Below are 9,349 nucleotides of genomic sequence, written 5' to 3'. Positions count from 1 at the left end.
CAAACCAAGAAGTACCCAAACGCTGATCCAGGAGCGCTGATTGGTTCTGCCCACAGCTCTTTATACTGTTACTGAGAATCTCTGGTTTAATTGATTGTGCTTTGCTTCAAAAGCTACAATAACAACTGCCAAGTTCCATTACTTTCATCTATAGAGAATTTACTGCACAGCAGTTGAAACTTATTTCCAGTTTGCAACAAATGCGTATGTAAACAATGTCATATACAATGTTATGGTTAATTAAATAAACCGTAACATTTTATATATTTCAGATTCCCGCTTGAGAAATTCTAAAGTACTCCCATAGTATTATTTGTTGTGGTTGAAGATTAGATCTAAATTTAATCCAGCAGTGGTTTATATATAACATGTTAGATATTTGAATAGTTCTAACTATTGGGCAAGGGCAAAACGTTATTACAATAATAAGAATTTACGGTGTTACATGTGAATATCATTACATGGATGTGTTAATGTCATCAACAATAATAATACAGGCTCAAACTGATGGATGTTAGTATTAAGTGATAAATAAGAGTTACAGAATGACTACTTAACTTCACTAAGCCCAAGACATCTAGCAGATGTCTTGAATCATTTAGGGAGAAGGGTGGAATACGCAGATCTTGCCACTGTCACCCTGCTGAATGTAAATTAACTGGTTCAACATACTGTGATCTACGCCTTCTTTTGGCTTCAGGGGATACCTTTATCGCACTCACCTTTCCAAGCTTTACAGAAAGTTTACAATTTGCTGGTGGTGACACACCAGTAGATCCATTTCTCCTAGAAGATGTGGGAGATTTTTCTCTTTCAAATTTGTTCTTATGTCCTTTTGTAGAGGGTTTTTTTGGAGACTTTGCTCTCTTTTTTGGCAAAGCAAACTGTGCATCCTCCCGTTCCTTACCATGCTTAAGGAGCTTAACATGAAAGGGATTAACAGATGTGTAGCAGACAGACTTCCCATCAATTCCATTTCTTTCTAGAGCTACTTCTCCATTGTTTACCTGAAAATGGTAGAACTTGCATGATGGATTGGAAAAGTAATCCAGTCATAATCTGATAAATTGGACTCTTCAACGTCAAACATCATCATAACATGAAGTAAAAGTTCAAGAACTGTACTGGATATTGCCAACAAAGGAATTACCAGTTGAAGAAGGGAAGAAAAATTTCGGGCCACGTCATACTTTTCCTGACCCTTGACCAAATCAGAAAAGGACAGGACACGGCTACTGCTTGCTTCAAGGGAGAGCAGAGAGAACTTGTCAAGAATTCTCTCACCATAATCTTGGATATCAAATGGTGGATGTGATTCCTATCATGCCAAAACAGTTCATTCAATTTAAAGAAATAAATAGAGGAAGGCCACCCAAAAGATGAATTCACCTGTTCTTCCAAATTATGTTCAATTCTTTGTTTCCACGTTGAAACCCTAGCAGCCATTTCAGTCTGCTTCTCAGTTTCAGCAATGCTTGCTAGGAGAGCATTCTAGATGAGGAAAAATGATTGTCGGTACTAGAGCAGTGAAAACAGAAACTGAAGAATTTATCATACAGGGCTACAAATCTACAACTCGTTCCTTAAAACTTCTCGGTAAAAACAAACGACTTGAGTATAGATACTGTTTAATTGATATTTGACTACATTGGAGTGAATGGTATCTTTCCTCCAAACCATAAAGCATATGCTTATAGGACTTAAATTTCTCTACGGTTTTAGTAAAATAAATTATGACCAGGGCAGGCGAAGGGGGACTGAGACGCCCTTTTTAACATAATTCTAGAATTGATAAATAATTACTTTTATATCCGAACAAGTCATAATGACACTCTTACCAGATGAGAGCGGCAAAGATCTTCCAAACTTGCCTGAGAAAGATCTACGGCTTCATCAACATTGACATCAGCATCATCAAACTCAGGCTGTTAATTGAAGTAGAGATACAAAATTAGTTTCAAATGTCATTAGAATATATAGATAGTCATATTACTAATCTCCTTTCCTAACCTCGTTATTGAAAGGTGGTAGATTTTCTTCCATGAAAGCATTGTCTGGCATATCAAAATCAGGAATTCCACTGTCATGTTCAATGTCATCACTGTCCCCTTCAGTGTTAAATGTTACACCAGTTTCATTCCCCTCGTTAACAAGAGATTGCCTCAGCTGCAAATTTCAAATCACATTTTATATCGTAAAAATTAATATACTGGTAAATAGAGAAACCATGAAAAAGTACCTTCTCATAGAATGGAGCTTGAAAATCCCTTTGTTTTTCATGGGCATTATGTTGCCTCTCCCACAGTTCCACGAGCTCTGGACTGATAGGGCCATGCAATTTTGCAACTGGAAACAAGGAGCTCATAGGAACTGGTTGTCTCACATTAATGTTACTCTTTTTTAAAATTTTAACTGCAGGAACAGCAAAAAGATAAATGCAGATAAGTTACACAGCTAAGGTAAGGCAAGTTGTTGAAAGATTTTGAGGAGTTGGGGGGACCTTTTCTGAATGGCTTCACCCTCAAGTTGCCCTGTTCATGAGGATTTAGAGGTTTCCATGGATCATCATTATCGTCATCTGAATTGTCTGAATCCCTAGATGCCTCACATCCCTGACCCATATCAAATCCATAATTGCAGTCATCAAGACCATCAGAAGCAGGAAAACTGGGCCGGACATTTTCATCATCAAAACCACTATTAAGTTTAGGGGAGCAGTTGGAATTCGCACACTGACTCTTAGCAGCAGATAATCTACGAGCACTTCCACCAGAACGTCCAGGAGAAAGAAAGCTTTTACGACCTGGGGTTCTTCTACTAGCATCATTTCGAGTTTTGGCAGCTTTGGTACCCTCCAAAAACTCATGAACTGCAACAGCATCAGATGTGTCCAATAAGATGAAGTCCTGGTACAGGTCTGTGGTGGACAACTGCAACAAATCATCGTATTATTAGTGAATAAAACTATAAAAAAAAACATTAGTGTGCAAACAGCTGCAAGCAATTAAGATACCAGAAAAGACTCCAATTCTCCTCCATCACCACCAGCATCCAAGCAGTCACCTTCAAGAACAACTAGATTTGCAGGAGGTTTTATAAAGTGATCCAAATTTACTTCTTTGCCAGTTGTGCCATCCAAGGAATTATTTTCTTCAACTGCATCATAACACAGATGATATAACCATTTGCAAATATTTATACTGAAATGAAACAACAGTTATTATTTTGACACACTTCATGAAATACTGATAGGACTCACAGAAGATAATTTGAGGGAAGGAAGAAGTCCAAGAATTAAGATATTGCGAATAAAATGAATAAATGTCTGATTTTGACAGAGGTCCAAAGCAGAGAGAACCAGGTTCCACCAATAACATGATGACCGAACTTAATTGATGATATTCTGTCCCAGAATCCATTAAGCTAAAAGAATCTTACCATATATAGATTTATAGATTTATAAATGTACATTTTCAACCTTGGTATGCAACAAAACTATTTTGCCGGTAGACTAAATATTGCTACCTAATATTAATAATCATAAGAATAAATCCTTTCTGCCAGGTTCTTATGTGATCATTCAGTCATCTCATTAAATAGGGTACCTTGGATGTCATCTAAGCCCCAGAATTGATCATTTTCCTCATCAGCAACAGCACGGGAACCCATTTCTTCAGGTTGGACCGATTCCCCATCTTCATGATCTTGCTGTCTGCCCAAAAACACTTAGTGAGATCAAACATTGCTGTTTAATTTTCAAAAGCACAAATAAAAGTCAATCAAAACACACTATTACTTTGCAGTTCACGTCACCTACAATACGCTGTTGGCTTTGTCAATTAGCAGCGCTCCAAAAAGGTTTAATCATTAGGTGAAGACAACACATAATGGGTTTCAATTTTTGTGTTTACAAGAACCAAAATAGATAGGATCATATTACTGACCACATGGTCATAAAGGACAATACAGTTTCAAGGATGAGTTTTCCCAAAAGCTTAAACTGTAATGTGAAGGTCCACAATTGATTTCATATTCTTTAGCCTAATTGATTTCATAGTGAGGTATAACAGAAACAAAAGATAAAATTACACACTTTAGTTGGAGGAAAATGGATGGGAGGAGTGGGGAGAATGAGAAGGCTGAATCCCTTCCTTCCCATCCCTTCCCACCATTGAACCAAACACATGATTAGAGCCCACACACTACTGTTGACAGTGACAGTTCTGACAAAGGTGGATCTACTTCTCAATATCCAAGTTTAAATAACAAGAAAACAATGGGTTCTTTAAATGGACACACCAAACACAGTCAATACATAATGGTGGAGATTTGGATCTCCAATTAATATAAGAGATTTGATGCCAGCTACACACCAAAATCTTAAGACATTATGTTAGTGGGTCTTTCTCCTTATACATTGCTCATCTCATTCATCTCCACCCAATGTGCCATAGACATTGATTGTCCTTTTATAATAAACTATAGAACAGTACCTAACAATCTTCATACATCAAATATTGATCCCAGGCCATCAAATATTGAGTGCAGAGACTTCTCCCATTTTAATTTAACATTATGCTTCACAATTTTAATTGTGCATAATAAACTGTCCATGTCCGGAACTGAGTACATCAGCCAAACGTTGAGTTCTATTTCTTTCAATTGTTTCCAACCTTCCAATTCTTTAGAAATATCTCAATAAATTGCATCAGACTCAGTGAACTAAAAATAACAATCCAATACACCTATAATATCACTCAACACCTTATCCACTTGGACTTTTGCATGCTTTACCTAATGCACATATACTACAAATACCAGTACCCATTATCTGAGTACTCCTGGCTAGTGGGCACATACCAGATGCACAAAATTTGGGTACCTCACCATTGATGAATCAAATTCAGAGGTACACAAATTATAGACAAAGAATGATGATATTAAAATTATTATTATTTACACTAATGGTGAGCATGGAAATGAAGCGAATAAAACTGTTAAAGGGAGATATCATGTATTTCCTCATTTATACATTAAGCCATGAATATAGAAAAAGTCTTAAATTAGTATATTCGTGTCCTATATTTCTGAAAAAAAAAACAGAGTATCCCATAGTTGTAGCCAACATCGTATCCCTATCTTTACGACACTTCATTTAGAAAAAGTGTGCCTAACCACAATTTCAAATTCGACCAACCTAAAACATCAAATGTTGTGCACCTATGGCACATCGCGCGCGAAACTTATTTACCAATTAAACCAAAAACAGAAACCAGATAGAAAAGGAAAGCCACCAAGAAGTAACCGCCTGAAGTGTTGTAAAGATAGGGAATAAAAACGCAATCGTAACTTTGGCCACAATGTCAAAGATTCAGAGGGTGACCATCATCACAACTGCATATACTCTTTTCGAATTTTCCCATTATTTCAAGGACCACGACAAAGCTGTAAGCGCAAATTTAAAACCTACTCTTCGTTTATTAAAGACAAAAAGGGAATATTACCATGTAACATAATAAAATGAAAAATGGGTACATAGATACAAAAATCAAATTACACAACAGAAGACAGATAAAGGCTGAAACTTGAACTAAAGAATCAAACCTTTTCTGGGAAAGGAACTCCAAAGCACGCAAGACCAAGGTGTAGAGGTACTCCACCTTTCGACTATAGACCTGTATGGAACCCTGAAGCAGTAGAGCAGCTACAATTACCCAGAAACAACTAACTCAGTCGAACACAAATCTTAAACATTAAATGAGAACTTTCAAAAGACCAACGGGTATGATGAACCAAACCTTCGGCAAAGTTCACAGGAATATGTCCTTCTTCCTCGCCGGTGATCTCCCCTGAACAAATTTTCAGTAAATACTCCTCGAGTTTTTTGGCGAGGTCAACTTCCCAATTAGATTCTAGGTCACGCTCCGCGTGAACCGCGTGGAAGCCACCGCCTCCGCTCCCCCCGGGTTCCAAGGTACTCTTAGTCATTTTCAGCGGACGAAATCCTCTCGAAAATCATGGTAATATCGAAATTTTCGATGCCAAGAACCTAAAGGAAGAAGAATCTAGGGTTTAAGTTTTCCGGCGAGGAGATGGGAAATTCCGAAAACTGAAAATAGGGTTTTGAAATGTCCCAAAACAACGTTACGGTATTGACAAGTTCGAACCCGGTGAGTTATGCAGAGAGAGAGAGAGAGAGACAGAGAGAGAGAGGAAGAGAGAGAATCGATAGCGTAGGAGAGAAAGAGAGAGGGAGGGAACGTTTTTTTTTTCAAAAATCTTTTGATTTATTTTTCCCGCTCCTGGACAGAAATCAAAGGTAAATTGGGCCGGGTTTACTTGCTTTCCTAAATCTGAATCGAAATTGAGGGCTATTTCTTCATGCACCACCCTTTCTTCTTAATGCATCCCATAAAATTGATAAACGCTAAATTATCCTTGATTAAAATTATAATAAAAGGCTAAAATTTACATCTGCACCTTTTCATATTTTAATAAATTTTGGATTTTACAACTTCGAAAGTATTTCTATTTCAAAATACATAATGATTTTCAGATTAAAAAATAGTTTTTAAATTACATAATCTAAAATATATTTTCCAATCTAAAAATACCTTTCGAATTGCAATCAAAAAAATACATTCCACAGAATACAAATTGCAAAAGATATTCCAAAAAACAATTTTCTGATTATGCAATTTAGAATTCATTTTTGACATTAAAAAAGTTCCAAAGTATATACTTTAAAAGTCATTTTGTAAGTATTTGATAGTACATAAAACAATATAAGTATGAAAACAAATATGATTCTATGTACACATTATTGTTTATCCAAGCACATGGTTTCAAAGTATACCATGGCAGCTACCACCACACACACTTCCAAATCAAATTTCCTATTCATCTCTAAAATTGAGTGTTGCTGCAATTGTATAATAAGCAATTACGAATGTCAGTGAAGTTTACAAGAAAGAGTAGTAGATCCCAATATATCCCATTTTGACACATTCACCTATCATTTTTACAAGAGAACATTGATAATATACACAGTAGTAAAATAAGAATGTATATATCTTTCAGAACTAGACTATGTATGACTGTAACCCCTCTGATGTAGATGAGTGACACTAGAATATCAGATAACCTTTTTTTTTTCTTTCTTAGTCACTAGCTACTGGGGAGAAGGGCCAAGACTGTAGGGTGCCCTAGATCTAACAATCCAATCACCATCATTTGGAGAATAAAGTTCAAAGAACCTGGAAGGATAATAATCAGCTGCTTCTTCTGCTGTTAGACTCCTAACACCAGGCCATTTGACTCTGAGTGAAGTGTCAGCATTAGTGCCTCTGTTATTGTACTCTAAATATGTACAAGTGTCCATGAATTCAGTTCCCATCCACCCCATGTACCCTTCTGGTATGAAGATGTCGTCAAGTTGGGAGTCCATGATGATTACCTTAGAGTATGCCCTCCATGGCCTTCCTAGGTATGTTACCTTTTGTGGCATGCTAAACACTTCCGGCTCTCCCGTGAACAGACAACCTTGGAAAACTAGGGCAGTGGGGCTGTCGGATTTCACTCTCCCACCAGCTGTCACCATGCACCGTTGTTTGCCCAACGGTTTTTTCACAATCAGCGTGCAGTTTTGGAACACTCCAACGGCATCTCCAAACACAAAATCAACCGTCCCAGTCACGGAGCAATCACGGTAGAATTGGCGTTGTGACTGAGCATATAGGGTGTCTTGGAACCCGTCCATGTGGCAATTCAGAAACACGGCTTGGTCTGCTGTCACTCGCAGTGCCACTGCTTGATGTTTCTCAGACCCTGCCGTGTTCTCAAATCCGACATCCTTCGCCATGAAGTTTGGAGCATTAACCGCTGTCGTTTGATGATAATGGCAAGTTAGTTAGGTATGGATCGATGTATTCAATAGGGTAGAATTTAAATGAAGCAGTTCTGAGATACTAACCAAAAGTTGCAGTTTTGTAGGTTTGGACGCCATCATCGTAGTTTAAACTACCACTGAATCTGGTCTTTGTTGGACCATCTCCGACGATCGTGACATGAGTCATTAGTACAGACATTTCAACGTTTTCCCTGTACACACCTTCTTTGACGTAAATCACAAAAGGTTTTTCATTGTTAGCAGGAACGGACTGAAGAGCTTCATTGATAGATTTAAATTGGCCAGAGCCATCTTGGGACACAACTGCATCAGGATTTTCAGTTCCCATCTCAAGAAGACGCCGTTTTTCTTGAGTCACCCACGGAGGATAATCATTCAAGGTTGGTGTGTCCTCAGAGAGAAGCCTCCTATTGCCAAATGAGGTCAAGTTAAGGTCCTTCATCAGTCCAGAGATCACATTCAACATATCCAACGCATTGCTGCTAAGCTCCATAGAGGTATTCAAAACCTTAGTCATTGTCTCACCAGCCTTCGTGCTCGTGTTCACAAAGCCTTCCAAGCACGTGTGCTGGTGAGTGAGACTCCCCGCGACCCAAACCCTTAGGTCATAAATATATTCACTCAACTTCCCATATTCAAACTTGTCTATTGTATCAGCAGATTTCTGAATGCCATTAACAGCATACTGAAACACTTCCCTACAAATATCCATGGCTTGTCTTGTCATGTTGTCCTTCCCCAAGTCTTTATAAAGGGATGAGTTCCTTATGTGGCTCAAAAGTTCCACCGCTGTGGCATTGATCGCAGCTTTCACCAGAGTCTTTGTGTCTGCGGTTCCGTTAGCAGCTACATTTTTAAGGCTTTTCTTGCAGGTTTTCGCGTATTCTGTTGAATGGCAAAGTATGTCTACACTTGTCTTTTGAGAACTAGCGATACGAGCTGCTTCTTCTTCAGGTACATCTCCTTGGTTTAAAGTAACAGCTATCACAGCCACCACAGCCACAAGGAGGATCGAAGACACGCCAAGAATGGCGAATCTTTTGTTTGGGTTGCGATTCCTACCTTCACCCATATCCCTCTATACACATGCAATTCCACCCTATGAAACTTCCTTCTGTATTCCTTTTTCCCTCAACAAGATCAGAAACGATGATCAGAACTATTATTTTCAATCTTTTGGGTACTTATTCTTTCATCAACGTGTGATGTTATTTCATTTATACATGCTCTAAATTCTCGGCAAGTTCTCAGAGGTACTTCTGATGTATATGTTCTCTACGTCCAAGATATCAGGTAATTCCTATACTCTGTGCACAACATCACTTCAAATATATTTAGTCATTGTTTAATTTTGGCATCTGGTTGTTAAGAAAACAATTTAAAAAAGGTATAGCTGAGAGGATCTCCTTGAATCAAGAACATTGGTGCTAATATAAGTTT

The 9,349-nt window shown here is 37.9% G+C and overlaps 2 protein-coding genes across 4 annotated transcripts; both read right to left on the bottom strand.

Annotated features, from left to right (window-relative positions):
- Positions 1 to 394: 394 nt before the first annotated feature.
- HEB2 (condensin-2 complex subunit H2-like protein) lies at positions 395 to 6,264 on the bottom strand. 3 transcript variants are annotated; one of them, XM_047308666.2, is made up of 11 exons: positions 5,799 to 6,264; positions 5,605 to 5,704; positions 3,606 to 3,712; positions 3,014 to 3,156; positions 2,501 to 2,930; positions 2,240 to 2,412; positions 2,011 to 2,166; positions 1,839 to 1,925; positions 1,390 to 1,491; positions 1,151 to 1,318; positions 395 to 1,007 (listed from the first exon to the last, which is right to left on the bottom strand). In XM_047308666.2, the coding sequence occupies exons 1-11, from the start codon at positions 5,986 to 5,988 to the stop codon at positions 636 to 638; spliced, it is 2,028 nt and encodes a 675-aa protein (XP_047164622.2). In that variant the 5' UTR covers positions 5,989 to 6,264; the 3' UTR covers positions 395 to 635. The 3 variants fall into 3 exon arrangements, with proteins under 3 accessions (XP_047164622.2, XP_087962251.1, XP_047164623.2); XM_088106125.1 differs by having other exon boundaries at positions 5,605 to 5,687; positions 5,799 to 5,911; XM_047308667.2 differs by having other exon boundaries at positions 3,606 to 3,708; positions 5,605 to 5,687; positions 5,799 to 5,911.
- A 621-nt stretch (positions 6,265 to 6,885) lies between these two features.
- Positions 6,886 to 9,301, bottom strand: LOC124834069 (pectinesterase/pectinesterase inhibitor-like). Its single transcript, XM_047308668.2, has 2 exons — positions 7,973 to 9,301; positions 6,886 to 7,881 (listed from the first exon to the last, which is right to left on the bottom strand). The coding sequence occupies exons 1-2, from the start codon at positions 8,979 to 8,981 to the stop codon at positions 7,172 to 7,174; spliced, it is 1,719 nt and encodes a 572-aa protein (XP_047164624.1). The 5' UTR covers positions 8,982 to 9,301; the 3' UTR covers positions 6,886 to 7,171.
- Positions 9,302 to 9,349: the final 48 nt, after the last annotated feature.

This window comes from Vigna umbellata, chromosome 2, assembly GCF_029865625.1.
Source record: "Vigna umbellata cultivar VRB3 chromosome 2, Vumbellata_1.0, whole genome shotgun sequence".
Lineage (NCBI taxonomy): Eukaryota > Viridiplantae > Streptophyta > Magnoliopsida > Fabales > Fabaceae > Vigna > Vigna umbellata.
This window is presented reverse-complemented; position numbering and strand designations above follow the sequence as displayed.